General features: G+C 54.6%; 2 protein-coding genes across 2 annotated transcripts; both read right to left on the reverse strand.

The window, feature by feature from the left end:
* Positions 1 to 579: 579 nt before the first annotated feature.
* LOC116657160 (protegrin-2-like) lies at positions 580 to 2,688 on the reverse strand. The gene is made up of 4 exons (XM_032458606.1): positions 2,324 to 2,688; positions 1,581 to 1,688; positions 1,366 to 1,437; positions 580 to 784 (listed from the first exon to the last, which is right to left on the reverse strand). Exons 1-4 carry the CDS (start codon positions 2,519 to 2,521, stop codon positions 656 to 658), a joined length of 507 nt encoding a protein of 168 aa, XP_032314497.1. The 5' UTR covers positions 2,522 to 2,688; the 3' UTR covers positions 580 to 655.
* A 7,073-nt stretch (positions 2,689 to 9,761) lies between these two features.
* Positions 9,762 to 11,829, reverse strand: LOC102515248 (antibacterial peptide PMAP-23). The gene is made up of 4 exons (XM_032458613.1): positions 11,521 to 11,829; positions 10,778 to 10,885; positions 10,560 to 10,631; positions 9,762 to 9,951 (listed from the first exon to the last, which is right to left on the reverse strand). Exons 1-4 carry the CDS (start codon positions 11,716 to 11,718, stop codon positions 9,832 to 9,834), a joined length of 498 nt encoding a protein of 165 aa, XP_032314504.1. The 5' UTR covers positions 11,719 to 11,829; the 3' UTR covers positions 9,762 to 9,831.
* Positions 11,830 to 15,349: the final 3,520 nt, after the last annotated feature.

Consider the following 15,349-nt stretch of genomic DNA (forward strand, 5'->3'; position numbering starts at 1 on the left):
CACACCTGAAATCTGAGACCCCGCAGAAGAAAGACTGAATTGTCTCAATGCCCAGAGCAAAAGCCAGGAAGGGTGGGCTCTTGCAGAGTTCAGATTGTGAGGGAAGTCGAACAATCTGGACATTGTACCTGCAGGCTGACCCTAGAGCCCGCCAGCAGGAAACTGAGCTGTGTCTCCCTGACTGATTAACAAGTGGTCTGGTCCTCCTGGACTGTCACCTCCATACCAGCAGGAACAGCATCCTAAGCAGCCCTGCACACAGACAAGGTCTCCTTAAGACCCTACTGGATGGAGAAGGAGGAGGGCGGGGGAGTGTGAAGGGCATGGGGTTCCTGGGAATGTAGACCTGTCATGTCCCTTCCGGCCCTGCTGCCTCCCCCCGCCATCCTGGAAGGAACAGCTGCCACACCCATCTCTGCGTTCACGGAAGTGACCACATTCACAGACACACACACGCAAACACACCCACACACAACCTCGGCCTCCCAGCGTTTAGGACCTGGTGACAGTAAGTGGGAGATACCGGAGGAAGTTGTTTTCAGAACAATTTATTTCAGAATCTGAAACACTGAGCCAGAATAAAAAAGACCCTTAGGACTTCCGGGGGCTCACAATTCAGCAGAGTCCTCTGATGGGCAAGGTATCAGCCAATCCTTCACCGTCGTCTTCTAACAAACGGCCGCGGAAATGGAAATGGTGGTATTGGCGGGATTGGTGGGAAAGGGGGAAATGGGAAGGGTCCAGGTGGGAATGGTGGTGGAAAAAATCCCCTTACACTCTGGAGCTGTGAACCAGGAAGAAACAGGCTTCTTGTCAGTACTGATCCAGAATCAAAATGATTCAGGTCCCTTTCTACACATCCTACTCCTGAGCCACTCCTGGAGGCTTGGGTCCCATTCACTCTGTGGCTATAACTTTGGAGCATGTGGTTGAATCCCTACTCCCATAGACAGATGAGAAAACCAGGACACAGAGATGCCAAGGCCTCCCCGGATCACTGGCCACCACAGCTGGACAGAAGCAGAAGCAGAAATCCCATTACTGTAGTCAGTGCCTCTCAAACTTCAGCACAGTCAGAATCCCCAGGAAGGCTTCTTAAAATACAAATTTCTGGGACCCACCCCAACTTTGTCTCAGTAGGTCTGAATGTGGACTAAGAAGCTGCCTTTCCAATAGTTCCCAGGTGATAATGCCACTTAGAGAACAAACCACTGCTCTAAGGGATTGCAGAGCCCAGGCTGGAGACTTGGGCTCAGGTAAGGGGGGAGCCAGGGTAGGAAGCCCTGAATGAACAAGAACAAAACTGGTCCAAATGATGTTCCACACCTCTCCCCAGAGCAGCTCAAAACAAGAAGGGCCACTCACCTTATTACAACTGATGTCTATTTGGTCCTTGACCTGGTCCAGAGTGACTGTCCCCAAACACTGTTTCACCACCTGGAAGGGGAACCTCCAGTTCAGACTGGAATCCCTGAGCCATAAACACACAGCCTCACCCCAGGGGCTGCTAACCACCCTCCGAAGCCTCTTGTTCGGGTCCTTGGGAGGCATCCGCCAGCGTTCTCAGCTCCCAGCCTCACCCCTTTCTCCTTGAAGTCACACTGCTCCGGTGGCAGCTGTGTCCTCTTGGGACACACGGTCTCCTTCACCGTGAAGCTCACAGGCTTCGGGGCGTCTGGGTCCTCATCCTGCTCAAGGATCGAAGTGGGGAGACTGGCTCAGGCTCATGCTTCCTTGGGTGACCTGTGTCCCTGCCCCGCAGCAGAACAGCCCTCTTGAAAGCCCATCCCATGTGCCTCGCCCTGGGCTGCGGGCTGGGTGTAGAGGGGAGGAGGACACAGCCTGGTCCTGGGCTCCCAGGCACACAGGGAGCAGGAGGGGACCTCAGACCCCATCTCATGAGAAGCACATCCCCCTTTGAGGGGCTGAGGGAAGTCAGGGGCACCTGCAGGGAAAGACCTTGTCACTGGAATCTCCAGGCTGAGCACACCCCTTCTCTGGTGGGGAGACAATGGCATGCACAGGGGATTGGAAGCAGGGAATTCACATCCCAGAGCCAGTGACCCCAGCGTATCCCTGGAGCCCCCAGGAGTCCCTGGTGCCTGAGAGGGCTGTCAGGGCTCTGTTCCCACAGCAGAGATGCCAGGCAGAAGGCTCTCACAAGGGGAGGGGACCCAGCTCTGGGAGGATGTCTGTGAGAGGTGGGATCCCACCTAGAGGGAGAGGTGCCTTCCTGACAGGAGGTACAGCGCGAGCAAAGGGAGGGACAGTGTGGCCAAGCCTGGCGGGAGACGCCTCCCTCCCCAGCCCCTCCCCGACTCACAGCCTTGGGCGGCAGGTCCAGCTCCAGGAGGCGGTAGAGATTGGGGTCTGAGGACTGCTCATTGAGGCGATCCACAGCTCGAAGCACCGCCTCCCTAAAGCTCAGGGCCTGGGCGCTGGCCCAAGGCACCGCTAGTCCCAGCAGCAGTAGCCACAGTGACCAGCGGCGCGTGGAGAGGCTGGCCCTCTGGGTCTCCATGGTCCCCGAGTCTGCCTCCTCCCAGCCCACAGGACCCTCCTTTATGCTCAGCCTGGGCCTGATGCAATTGCTCAAGCAGGAGCCTTCCCCACCTGCCCCATCCCTGCCCCCGGCCAGGGTGTGAGCTGGACTTGCCTCAGGCCCCGCTCTTGCCTCAGGGGATTGCTGGGCAGTGGGTGAGGTTGCCTCCTGTGGAAGGTGAAGAAATGGTTTCTCCATCTCCCTCACAGCATCTCGGCCTCTCCTGGGCCCCATGGGGCAGTTTCATGAGCAGGGTTGCTCCAGAGGGTTGAGTCCTCCAGGAGACGGAGGGACCAGGCTGTGTCCTAAACCCTCTCGGCCTCCTCACTGTGACCTCCTGAGAATCAAGCTGAAGGAGTGTATTCACCACACAACCTCCATCTCTACACACCGCCTGGCACCCAGTAGGCATCTAGTTAAAGTTCGATGAATGGATGACAGCACCACCTCCAACCAAAGCCTGATGCAGTCAGCCAGCACCTGGGCAGACAGTCAAGAACCCTCCATCCTGCTCTCTAGACTCAGCCCTCAGCCAGTGAGGGGCTGCGCTCCATCTGTCACCTCTCCTGGATTCTTCTCCACTGCCTTTCTCAACCTAAAAATGTCTTGTCCTGAAGACTTAAACAGATATTTCCCCAATGAAGACATACAGATGGCCAATAGTCACGTGCAAAGATTCTCAATATGGCTAATTATCAGATAAATGCAAATCAAAGCTACAGCAAGGTATCAACTCATACTGGTCAGAATGGCCATTATTAAAATGCTGGAGAGGGTCTAGGGAAAAGGGAACCCTCCTACATTGTTGATGGGAGTGTAATTTTGTGAAACTGTGATTGAAAACAGTGGAGACCTTTAAAAACTAAAGATAGACTCACTGTATAATCCAGCAACCCTGGGCATATATCCAGAGGAAACTCTAATTCGAAAAGATACCTGCACCCCAATGTTCATAGCAGCACTGTTTACAATAGCCACGACATGGAAACAGCCTAAATGTCCATCGACTGGATAAAGAGGCTGTCGTATTTATATACAGTGGAATACTACTCAGCCATAAGAAAGAATAAAATAATGCCTTTTGCAGCGACATGGATGGACCCAGACATTATCATACTAAGTGAATAAGCCAGGAAGAGAAAGACAAAAACTACATGATATCACTCATATGTGGACTTTTTAAACGACACAAATGAACTTATTTACAAAACAGAAACACACTCACAGACATAGACAACAAACTTATGGCTACCAGGAGTGGGAAAGGGGTGGGGAGGGATAAACTGGGAGTTCAGGATTAGCAGATGCTACTATATGTAAAATAGACACACAAGGTCCTACTGTATAGCACAGAGAACTATATTGACTATCCTGTAAAAACCTGTACTGAAGAAGAATATGAAAAGAAATACATACATGTATAACTGAATCACTATGCTGTATGCCAGAAACTAACACAACGCTGTAACTCAACAATACTTCAATAAAAAAAATGAATAAAAATGTCGTGTCCCCAGACCCCACTATCTTGTCCTGCTGTCCTGCCTCCCAAAACCAAGCCCGAGATTCCCCACAACCAAGCCTGAGATCGGATCACCCGCATCGTGACCCCAATGTGTTTTCTCTCACACTCAAGGCCCTATAAGCTGGCCAGCCGTCGCTGGATCCAAAACCCATGCTGACGCGCTGTCTTTATTTACACAGGCTCTGGGCTTCCCTCTGTCCTCCCGCAACCGCCTCCTGCCCCATTCTCTGCTGGTGTCGCTCTCCTGAGTCCCCTCCTGCCACCTTGTTTCCTCTTTTTTCTCCGTCTCCTCCCAGGACCCTCTTCGTAATACACAGGGCTTGCACAGGTGCACCCAGATGGCTTCTCCTCGCAGTCCTCACACATTCCTGGGCACATCCCTTCCTCAGATACCAGTTACCAGGGACACACATCACTGGTCTGTGTCTCTGAGTCAAGACTCCTGTGAACACCCCTGGCTGTCCGCACAGGGCTGTCTGGGGCTGTCGGCTGGGAGCCCCCACGGGAGCCCTGAGCTGGCAGCCTGGGAGCCCCCACTGGCTCCTTCTTCCTCTGAGGGCCCTCCCTGTCCCCCCGTCACCCCTGCCCTGTCCTGCCACCACCCCCTCTCCTCTGAAGTGTAGTGACAACCTCCAGACTCCACCGTCTCTGGTTCCAGGCTCTTCTAGAAATCAATTCTCCTTCCACATTGTGTCTGGGGGCTCCATCAAATTGCCGATTTGGCCATTTTACCCCCTGCCTTCAGCAGCTCACACACCTCCTCCCGGCATCAGGGTCTGAACCTTGATGCTTCCCACGGTCCTCACTCGCTGCCCCGCATGCTCAGGTCAGGCTGCCACGTGCACCCCGACCTCTCAGGCCTGTCTCGAGCTCTTTCCCTTCCTCCCGACTCTGCACCTGATCCCTCTGCTTGCTGTGACCTTCCACCATGTGAAGCCTTGTCTGACCTTCAACCAGAGAAACAGCAACTCCTATCTTGGCTCCCACAGCCTCAGGAAGTCTGTTCTGACTTGTCCCCAAGTGACCCCTTCTCCAGGGCTCTGAGGTGGCCAGTGTGGGAGGACAAGGGAGCTCAGCTGGGAGAATGAATGAGCCAATGTGTTACAGTGGCCCAGAGACCATGACACAAGTTCTAATCCAGTCTCCCATGGAATGACTGGGGTACCAATTGGCCTCAGGTGACCTGTGGGATTCTCGGTGTTTGGCTGGGGCAAGTCAGAAGGCGATAGTCTGGACAGATGGCCCTGGTTGCACTCTCAGCCATGGAGAAGGAAGGAGAGAGGGGCTTCTGTGCAACCTGGTAACACAGTCCAGGTGTTGCCCCAGTGGCCTCTTGGTCAAGCTGTATCATTTTCCCAAGTCAGAGTTGGAAAAGGAGGTGATTACAGGAGAAAATAACTAGCAATAGCCACGGTGACCAGGTATCAGGTCCCCCTGAAATCCTCCCTGTGCTTTCCTGCCTCTGCACCTTTGTGTTTCCTAAACCTTAGGACTGAGGTCCCCTTCCCCATCCTTCCATGGGGACAGGTGGCTGATCAAGGATGAGGTCTGATAGAGGAGTCAACCCACGGAAAGAAGTTGGGACCAAAGAGACCAGGATTGATGGTCCAGAAACAGCATCTCTTATTATCAACAGGGCAGAAAGCGGCCCCCGAGGGCTCGATGGGTCCTTAGACTCTGGAGTCCAGCAGACATGTGTCTGATCATTGGTTGGCCTCTTATCAGCTGTGACTTCTTTGGGAAAACTCTGCCCTGGTGGGAACTCGCAGCAGCAATGAGTGGGAGCCCAGCTCTCATTGTCTCAGACACAACTGAGAAGCCCACACGGGGAGCGGGAGGGTGAGCTGTAGACAGGCGCATCTGGGCACTGCCTCCATTTCCTGCATTCCCTGGCTGAGTTCTTGCTTAGACAGCGAGAGGAGCAGGGTGAGAGGGAAGGGGGTCTAAGGAGCCGGGTCAGGACTGGGAGGGTCTCCAAGGTCACAGTAGCTGTGCCTCGAGATGGTCAGGCTAGGCCTTGGGTTCTCTCCTAACGTTCCCCCCAACCCAACAGAGGACACCCCAGCCAAGAGGTGGGAGCAGACGGTCCTGCTGGAGCTGGTAAGGGTGTGTTTCCACCGCCTGGCACCCTACGTGGGTTCCCTCCTTTCCCATCCCCCTCTATTTCCCATCCCAGTCTGGTTGAGGCAGACATCCCATCCTGCAGTTAAAACCCCCAACTGGAAAAAGCACAGTCTCACCTGTGTTTAGACACTTCCTTATCCCAGCCCCAAGCCCTGGACTTCAAAATGGTACAAGAGAAGGAGCCAGGGTCAGGGCTGAGCGACCTGTCCTCTGGTCCTGCCTTCTGCCCAACCTGGGGAGCACATACGTGACCTTAAACCAGACCTTCACCAACTGCACCTCTTTCTCCTGGTTTGTAAAATGGGAGATTTCTTACACATGCATGGGAGGCCCTCTTCTCCTCCATAGAGAAACTCCTCCCATACGAACTTGGACATGAGGATCAGAGTCCCAGTCTCTACAGAGCCTTCCAGACTCCTGGGGGAAAGAGGGACAGCAGCCATCCACTCCATAGCCACCCCCAGGACATGCTCACATGGAGAGCCTGCCACAGCACAGGCCATTGTCGGCGTCCCCCTGAAGTCCCACTTGTCGGGAGCCTCACTCACGTGCATGGGGAGGAAGAAACCATGGTGCTTCCTTGTATCTTTGTTGGGCCGAGTTGGGGAACTAGAAACCCTTGAGACACGTATTGGTGCGAATGCTATGTCCACCATATGGACTACAGTGCAGCCGTTTCAAAAAATGAGCTGGCAACTACCCAAATATCCTTCACAAGTAAAAGAATAAGCGTATTCTGGTATATTTATACAGCGGACTACAACTTAGCAACAAAATATGAACGAAGATAATTACACACAATAACACGGAGGATTCTCACAAACATGTTGCATGAAGAAATTACCTGAAAAGCGTATATACGGTATGGTTCTATTTTCTACACATTTCAAAATCTGGCATCACTGATCTGTGGCGTTCAAAGTCGGGGTCATGGTTAAGGGTAGAAGGGGGAGGAGACTTCTGGGTGCTGATTACACTTTGGCGTTCACATAGCAAGCACTCAGCAAGCTGTCCATTTATCAGTGGTGTGTTTTTCTTATGTAGTTGTAATATTTCAATTGAAGGTTTTAAAACTAGAAAGTTGCCAGATGTATCTTTAAGGGGAAAAGGCCAATTGCAAAATAAACGTACTAACTGATTCCATTTATGTAAACATCAGTCACCATAAAGCAAGACACGGTATCTTTATGTGCCTATATGTATATACATGTCTAGAAAAAACATCAGAACAGACACTCACACGATTGATGAATGGAGGTTGTTTCTAATGTGGAGATTGTGATGCGTGAGGCAGGAAAGCAAGTTGTCAAAAGGAGTGTATTTGTACTAGGATTGCTTGAATATTTTATAAGGAGGATATGTCCCTTAACAACGCTTACAATTAAAAAGAAGTGGGTGAGGAGGGAGGAGGAGCAGGAGGAGGAGGCACGATGGGTGTAGGACTCCGTGGGCCCAGGTGCTCTTCACAGTGTTGTCACTATGACAACCCCAGAAGCAGGTTTTGCCTTGGCGATGGGAAGGGTCCCAGAGCTGCTCTGAGAGCAGTTACCAAACTCAGTGAGATGGGGCTGGAGAGAGGAGGGCATCTCCCCTCCTCTCCATAGAAAATCTCTCCCCAGTGGACGTGACCTCCAAGCAGGGGATGCCTTGCTCAGCAGGGACAGTCACCGTTCATTTACCTATTTCAGGGCCAGTGAGGGCGAATGTCCACAACTGTGGCCCCAGTTAGAACCACTAGGGAGGCACAGACAGAGTGAACAAGATAAATTTTGGGGGCTGTCTTCCGGGGCAAGCATCACAGCCCACAACCCTGCCCACTGAGCACAGGGACCTTCTTCATGCACAGGTGTAAACGGATGTCTTGGAGGCTGAACAGCTGCAGCGGCCAAACCCACACAACAACCTTGAACTTAGCTCATTCTGAGAATGGGCTCAGACCTGGGCCCCGCCTCTGCCCCAGCACTCTGCCCTCCCACAGCTCCCAGGGGCCAGCGGGCCAGGCAGAGTGAGGAGTTCCGCTCCTCCCTCCGCAGCAACCTAATAACGGGGGTTATGACAGACCGATTCCTTCGCACACACTCCCAGTTTCAGCCCTTACCGCGCTCCAGCCCTCTCAGGCGGTCCCCACACTGCCAATCCCAGACCACTCCTAGGGTCTGCCCTCGGAAGCCTGAGCCTCAGCACCCATCCCCAACAGGGCCCCCAGCCCCCACAGCACCTGCAGGCTCCTGTCTGGGGCTGGGGGGCTCAGTGACGTGGTTCAGATCCTCCCCCGGTCTCTGTTCTGCCTGTCGCAATGAAGTACCCAGCGGCAGACAGAAGGAATTCCCTTAGTTTCCTCTGTAGAACCTCACTCAACCTGGGGTGACGTAGAGTGAGAAGCATGGGTTCCTCTAACCTGCCTGAAATCAGCCCCAACTGCTCCCCAAGAACAGACGAGCCTGACAGATTACAGAGCACGTGCTCTGCGCGGTCCCGCCCGCTGTCCCTCTGACACACGGGGCTCTGTGTGTTGGTGCAGGTTGGCCCAGGAGCAGAGCTCAGGCCAGCATTCAAGAGGAAGCAGGTGCTCTGGGAGGCGATTCCTTTGAAGCACCAGCAGAAAAATAGAGAAGTGAGACCGGGCAGAATCGACATCAGAAGAGGACAAGTCAATAGACAGGTCACTGAAGTGGGGACAGGGGCTCCACCCAGCTGGGGACCTCAGGGAGGGGGGACACATCTGGGAGTGGGCCCCCCAAGGAGTGAGGAACAGAAGAGACGTTTCCACCAATGAGGGAAAAGTCCCAGCGATGGTTGGTTGAGGCTGCTCCCGGGACTGCCGCCTCCCCCGTGATTCCAGTCTGCCCCCCAACAAAGGTCAGCTACAGAGTGGGGAGTGGGCAGGACAGGGACAGTGTCTGAAACCCCCAGGCAAACAGACATGTGGCCTGTGTGTCACTGTGTGTGTCTCTCACTCAGGCAGAGCCCTTCACCCCGATGAGCAGGAGGCTTGCTTCTAATGGTGCCAATTGTGGTACCATTGCATCCCTAAACACAAGCCCACACCTGAAATCTGAGACCCCGCAGAAGAAAGACTGATGTGTCTCAATGCCCAGAGCAAAGCCCAGGAGCGGGGTGCGTGGGCTCTTACAGAGTTCAGATTGTGAGGGAAGTGGAACCATCTGGGCACTGTACTTACAGGCTGAACCTAGAGCCCGACAGCAGGAGACTGAGCTGTGTCTCCCCAAGTGATTAACAAGCCACCTGGTCCTCCTGGACTGTCACCTCCATACCAGCAGGAACAGCATCCCCAGCATCACTGCACACAGACTAGGTCTCCTTAAGCCCCTACTTGGTGGAGGAGGAGGAGGGCAGGGGAATGTGAAGGGCATGGGGTTCCTGGGAATGGAGCCCTATCCTGTCCCTCCCGGCCCTGCTGCCTCCCCCCGCCATCCTGGAAGGAACAGCTGCCACACCCATCTCTGTGTTCACGGAAGTGACCACACACGCACACACACACACACACACACACAAGAGGGCAATGGGGGATAATGACCCCAGGTAAGAGTAGGACAAGAGACAGGTGAATTTGAAATTCATAAGAATTTATTTTTCAGAGTTTGAACAACTGAGCCAGAGTTAGGTGATCATTAGGACTCTACCCTGGGCGAATTTTATCACCAATGTATCCGATTACTTTGCCAACCTTATCTCGAACCCAGTTCACACCGTCATGGAAGAAATCACGAATCCGGCCAAATAACCCGACACTCTGGAGCTGTGCAGCAGAAAGAAACAGGATTCTCATGAGGATTGACTTAGGGAAAAGACCAGATCCCTCCCCACCTGAAAATCTTCCATCTTGGAACACCGAAGGAGAGTTAAGGCACCATTTGACCTCCTTGTCTGTGTCACTTGGAGCACGTGGTTGAATCATCTCTCCCACAGACAGATGAGGACCAAGGTCCAGAGATGACAGGGGGCTTCCCAGGGGCACAAACCCATCTCAGAAAAGCTGGACGGGAGCAGGGGCAGAAAGGTCCTGTCTGTAGTCAGTGCCTCTCAAGCTTCAGCACACTCAGAAATCCTCAGAAGGGCTCTTAAAATAGAAATTATTGGGATCCACCACACAATGATTCCGTATTTCTGAGTCAGGCCTGAGAATCAGCCTTTTTCTCTAGTTGCCAAGAGGGGAGCCCACTGAGAGAACCACTGCTCTAAGGGACTGCAGAGCCCGGCCTGGAGACCTGGGGCTCCGGTGAGGGAGACCCAGGGAAGGAGGGCTCTCCTGCCACTACAGGGATGGCACAGAGGGGAATTGGTCCAAAGGCTGTTCCACACACCACCTCCATCAGTAGCCCCTGCAGCCCAGAAGGGATCACTCACCTCATTACATGTTATATCGAAGTTGTCCCTGAGCTGGTACAGGTTGACTGTCCCCACACACTGTTTCACCACCTGGAAGGGGAGACTCCAGGTCACACTGGAACCCCTGAGCCATAAACACCCCTCCTCACCCCAGGGGCTGCTAACCACCACCCGCCCCAAGCCTTCTGTTCGGGTCTTGGGAGCGACCCACCAGGGCCCTAAGCCCCCAGCCTCACCCCATTCTCCTTGAAGTCACACTGCTCCGGTGGCAGCAGTGTCTCCTGGGGACACACGGTCTCCTTCACCGTGAAGCTCACAGGCTTTGGGGCATCTAGGTCCTCGTCCTGCTGAAGGATCAAAGTGGGGAGACTGGCTCAGGCTCATGCTTCTATGTGTGACCTGTGTCCCTGCCCCCAGCAGGACAAGCCCCTTTGAGAGCCTGTCCCATGTGCCTGGCCCCGGGTTGGGAGCTGGGCGCAGAGGGGAGGAGGACACAGCCTGGTCCTGGGCTCCCAGGCACACAGGGAGCAGGAGGGGACCTCAGACCCGCTCTCCTGAGGGGCAGCTCCCCTTGGAGGGGCTGAGGGCAGTCATGGGACACCTGCAAGAAAAGACCTTGTCACCGGAACCCCAGGGCTGAGCACAGCCCTTCTCTGGTGGGGACACAATGGAGTGCACAGGGTACTGGAAGCAAGTAAGTCACATCCCAGAGCCAGTGACCCCGGCATATCCCCTAGAACCCCCAGGAGTCCCTGGAGCCTGAGAGGGCTGTCAGGGCTCTGTTCCCACAGCAGAGATGCCAGGCAGAAGGCTCTCACAACGGGAGGGGACCCAGCTCTGGGAGGATTTCTGTAGAGGTGGGATCCCACTTAGAGGGAGTGGTGCCTTCCTGACAGGAGGTACAGCGCGAGCAAAGGGAGGGACAGTGTGGCCAAGCCTGGCGGGAGACACCTCCCTCCCCAGCCCCTCCCCGACTCACAGCCTTGGGCGGCAGGTCCAGCTCCAGGAGGCGGTAGAGATTGGGGTCTGAGGACTGCTCATTGAGGCGATCCACAGCTCGAAGCACCGCCTCCCTATAGCTCAGGGCCTGGGCGCTGGCCCAAGTCACCGTTAGTCCCAGCAGCAGTAGCCACAGTGACGAGCGGCCCAGGGAGAGGCTGGCCCTCTGGGTCTCCATGGTCCCCGAGTCTGCCTCCTCCCAGCCCACAGGACCCTCCTTTATGCTCAGCCTGGGCCTGATGCAATTGCTCAAGCAGGAGCCTTCCCCACCTGCCCCATCCCTGCCCCCGGCCAGGGTGTGAGCTGGACTTGCCTCAGGACCTGCTCTTGCCTCAGGGGATTGCTGGGCAGTGGGTGAGGTCTGCCTCCTGTGCAAGGTGAAGAAATGGTTTCTCCATCTCCCTCACAACATTTTGGCCTCTTCTGGGCCCCGTGGGGAGTTTCATGGGCAGGGTTGCTCCAGAAGGATGAGTCCTCCAGGAGACGGAGGGACCAGGCTGTGTCCTACACCCTCTCGGCCTCCTCACTGTGACCTCCTCTGAATCAGGCTGAAAGAGTGTATTCACCACACAACCTCCAGCTCCTGGTTCTCCTGGTCCCCAACAGGCACTCAGTTAACATATGATAAATAGATGGCAGGACCACCCCCATCTAGTGCCTTTCACACCCATCCACTCCCTAGGCAGACATCAGGGCCACACCGTCCTATTCTACGGACCCAGGCCTCAGCCAGTCAGGGCATCTCCTCTACTGTCCCCTCTTCTGGATTCTTCTCCTTTGCCTTCTTCACTCTAAAAATGTCCTGTCCCAGCCCCTTCCAGATGCACACTGTTCCCCTTACCCAGACAGCCAGTAAGAGAAGGCTCATCTACACTCTGACCCCACTATTTGTCCTCTTTCAACTCAAGGTCCATGCCTGCTTAACAGCTTTCGAATGATACAACGGCCATGCTGAAGCCTTGTCCTTGCCTTCACAGGTGCCAGGGACCCCTCTGTCTACTGAAACTGCCCCCTCCCCCATTCTCCCCTGGGACCACCTTCCTGGGTCCACTTCCTGGCCTCCCGGGTGCCTCCTGCTCTGTCTAATCTAAGTACTCAACTTTTAATAAAACTTTTACTGCAGGGCTTGCACACGTGATCTGTACAGCTTCTCAAAGCAGTTCTCATGCATTCTGGGCACATCCCTTCCTCAGATACTAGTTATCAGGGACACACATCACTGGTCTGTGGGTCCGAGGCAACACTCCTGTGAACACCCCTGGTTGTCAGCACAGGGCTGTCTGGGGCTGTTGGCTAGGAGCCCTCACGGGAGCCCTGAGCTGAGAGCCTGGGAACCCCCACCTGCTCCTTCTCTGAGGGCCCTCCCTGTCCCCACTGTCACCCCTGCCCTGTCCTACCACCATCTCCTCTCCTCTGAAGTGTAGCCACAACCTCCAGACTCCACCTTTTCTGGTTCCAGGCTCTTCCCACACCACAGCCCAGTGTTCCCTGCCATTGTCCAGGGGTCCATCAAACCTCCCGCCTTGAGTCAGGGGCTCAGGGTCTGGATCAGGTTGTCCTCAGGTGCTCACCTGCAAAACCCTGTGTCAGGCCGCCAAGTCCACCCCAACCTCTCAGGCCCCTCGGAGCCTCTGCTCTTCTCATATCGCTACACCTGATCCCTCTGACTGCCGTGACTTTTCAGTTTTGTGAAGCCTTATCTGACCTTCAACCAGAGAAAACAGCAACTCCCCATCTTAGCTCCCACAGCCTCACAAAGTCTCTTCTGACTTGTCCCCAAGGTACTCCCTCTCCAGGGCTCAGGTTGAGACACCAGGATGGAGTGGCCAGAGAGGGAGGAGGAGGGGGTCCAGCTGGGAAAGTGAATGAGCCGATGTGTTAGAGGATCCCAGAGACCAGATGCCAATTCTAATCCAGTGTCCCATGGAATGGCCCTGAGACTGAAGGCCTGGGATAGGCCATGGCCACCTGTGACCTGGGGACTCTGGGCAACGGAATGGGGCACCTCAGAAGGTAACAGCCTGGTCGGATGTGCTGGTTTCGCACTCACCCTTCGAAAAGGAAGGAGAGAGGGGCTTCTGTGCAACCTGGTGTCACAGTCCGGGTGTTGCCCCAGTGGCCTCTTGGTCAAGCTGTATCCTTTTCCCAAGAAGGAGGAAGAAAAGGAGGTGATTGCAGTAGAAAATAACTAGCAAAACCCACGGTGACCGGGTATCAGATCCCCTTGAAATCCTCTCTGTGCTTTCCTGCCTCTGCACCTTTGCGTTTGCTCAGACTTTGGACCGCAGTCTGGGTCCTTGGAATGTTGCCTGTCAGGTCCTCAGACTACAACTGCCTGGATGGGGGTGTGCTGTCCCTGCCTCTAGCATCTGGCTTTCCTGGTTTGTCCTCATAGCCTGTCAGAGCAGACGTGTTCTCAGGAAAGGCTCCTCTGCCCTTGTCCCCAGGTTGGTTGGCCCCTGACTCCACATCTGATCCTTGAGAAACCCTCATGCACCCGTCGTGCCAACAACCTCAGGGAATGAGCCCTGATCTGCACGGCCCGCCTGCTTTTCTCCTCCCAACCATCCTTCCTGTCTGTGAGACTCCAGAGGCTCCAGAGCAATGGAACTGGACCAGAACCCCAAACTGTGCCCCTAACCTTGGAAATATCCACCAGCTCTGACTGCCCATTTGATGAGGAAAATGAGACCCATGGGCTACGTCATTCCATCAAGGACCTCCTACTCAAAAAATGACAGACTGGGGACATGGAGTCATGCCCCTCAATGACCCACCACCTGTCCTTTTCACAGGGACAAGGGGAAGGTTTCAGGCCCTGCCCCCTGCCCCCTGCCCTCTGCAGGGACCTGCGATGGCAGCCATGGTGCTGTGAAGGCAGGGATTTGGGTCGAGGGTGAGGGTCAGGACCCTCCTCTCAGGGTCAGCTTCCTCTTTCCCATGGACCAATTCAGCTGAAACTAGAAGCTGAAAGAGAACTACGAGGTTAAGTCATCCTGGAAAAGACAGCAGAAGGCATTTAGTGTCTGCAGGCGTGTCTGGGCGCCTACAGGATCGTCACCTGCCAGGACCCACTTATCGGTCAGCACACTAGGCAGCGGTCCTAGCCCCTGAGACATCTAGGGATCCACAGAAAGTTTTACTTTAATTGTTTAAAATCACAGATGAAAACACTGACATATTGATGAATACATAAGATGAAAAGCAGCTTAGGTTATATTCATGTTTTATATGAATGCAGTTGTATAATACAAGTTTTAAGAGTATTTTGTGAATGAAGAGGCCCAGGAAGATAGAAGTTCCAGGGCCTGAAAAGTCCCAGTGTACCCCTGTCTCCCTTGTCAGCATCCTTCCCTGCTCTGGTGGGTAGGCACAGGGGCAGAGTGACACCAGGAGAACAGGGGGTGCGAATGGGGCACAAGGAACCCCCACTCTCGGGCGGAAGCTAGAGAGTCCATGGGGCTGGGGAACAGGACTCGGGATGTGACTGGCACGGGCATCCCTCAGTCGGAGCACAGCAAGCCTGGAGGCCCCCCAGTGTGTCAGCTGCTGACTAGTAAGGACCAGACGCTAAAGGCTCGTGCAGACGGGCCAGTTCTGCTCGCTCAGGACAGAATGACATGTATTTCCCTCCTGCTGTTCTGATGGGGATTCCAAGTGTCTCTCTGGGTCCCTGCTCCGACACACGAGCCAGATCTGTGCCGTGAGATGGACCCAGACTAACTATGGTCTCCTAGACTCCATCAGCCTCCGCCTCAGATTCAGCCCCTATGTGGTACTCGACCTTGTTTTTCGAGCTAAGCCATTGA

This window comes from Camelus ferus, chromosome 17, assembly GCF_009834535.1.
Source record: "Camelus ferus isolate YT-003-E chromosome 17, BCGSAC_Cfer_1.0, whole genome shotgun sequence".
NCBI lineage: Eukaryota > Metazoa > Chordata > Mammalia > Artiodactyla > Camelidae > Camelus > Camelus ferus.

Excerpts from the sequence above, each read along its gene's own strand:
- LOC116657160 (XM_032458606.1), bottom strand. The coding sequence starts at position 2,521 with ATGGAGACCCAGAGGGCCAGCCTCTCCACGCGCCGCTGGTCACTGTGG. Across the intron at positions 1,689-2,323 it reads TGGACCTGCCGCCCAAGGCT|GATGAGGACCCAGACGCCCC; the intron begins GTGAGTCGGGGA and ends ATCCTTGAGCAG. Across the intron at positions 1,438-1,580 it reads GTGACTTCAAGGAGAAAGGG|GTGGTGAAACAGTGTTTGGG; the intron begins GTGAGGCTGGGA and ends TTCCCCTTCCAG.
- LOC102515248 (XM_032458613.1), bottom strand. The coding sequence starts at position 11,718 with ATGGAGACCCAGAGGGCCAGCCTCTCCCTGGGCCGCTCGTCACTGTGG. Across the intron at positions 10,632-10,777 it reads GTGACTTCAAGGAGAATGGG|GTGGTGAAACAGTGTGTGGG; the intron begins GTGAGGCTGGGG and ends CTCCCCTTCCAG. Across the intron at positions 9,952-10,559 it reads TCGATATAACATGTAATGAG|CTCCAGAGTGTCGGGTTATT; the intron begins GTGAGTGATCCC and ends TCTGCTGCACAG.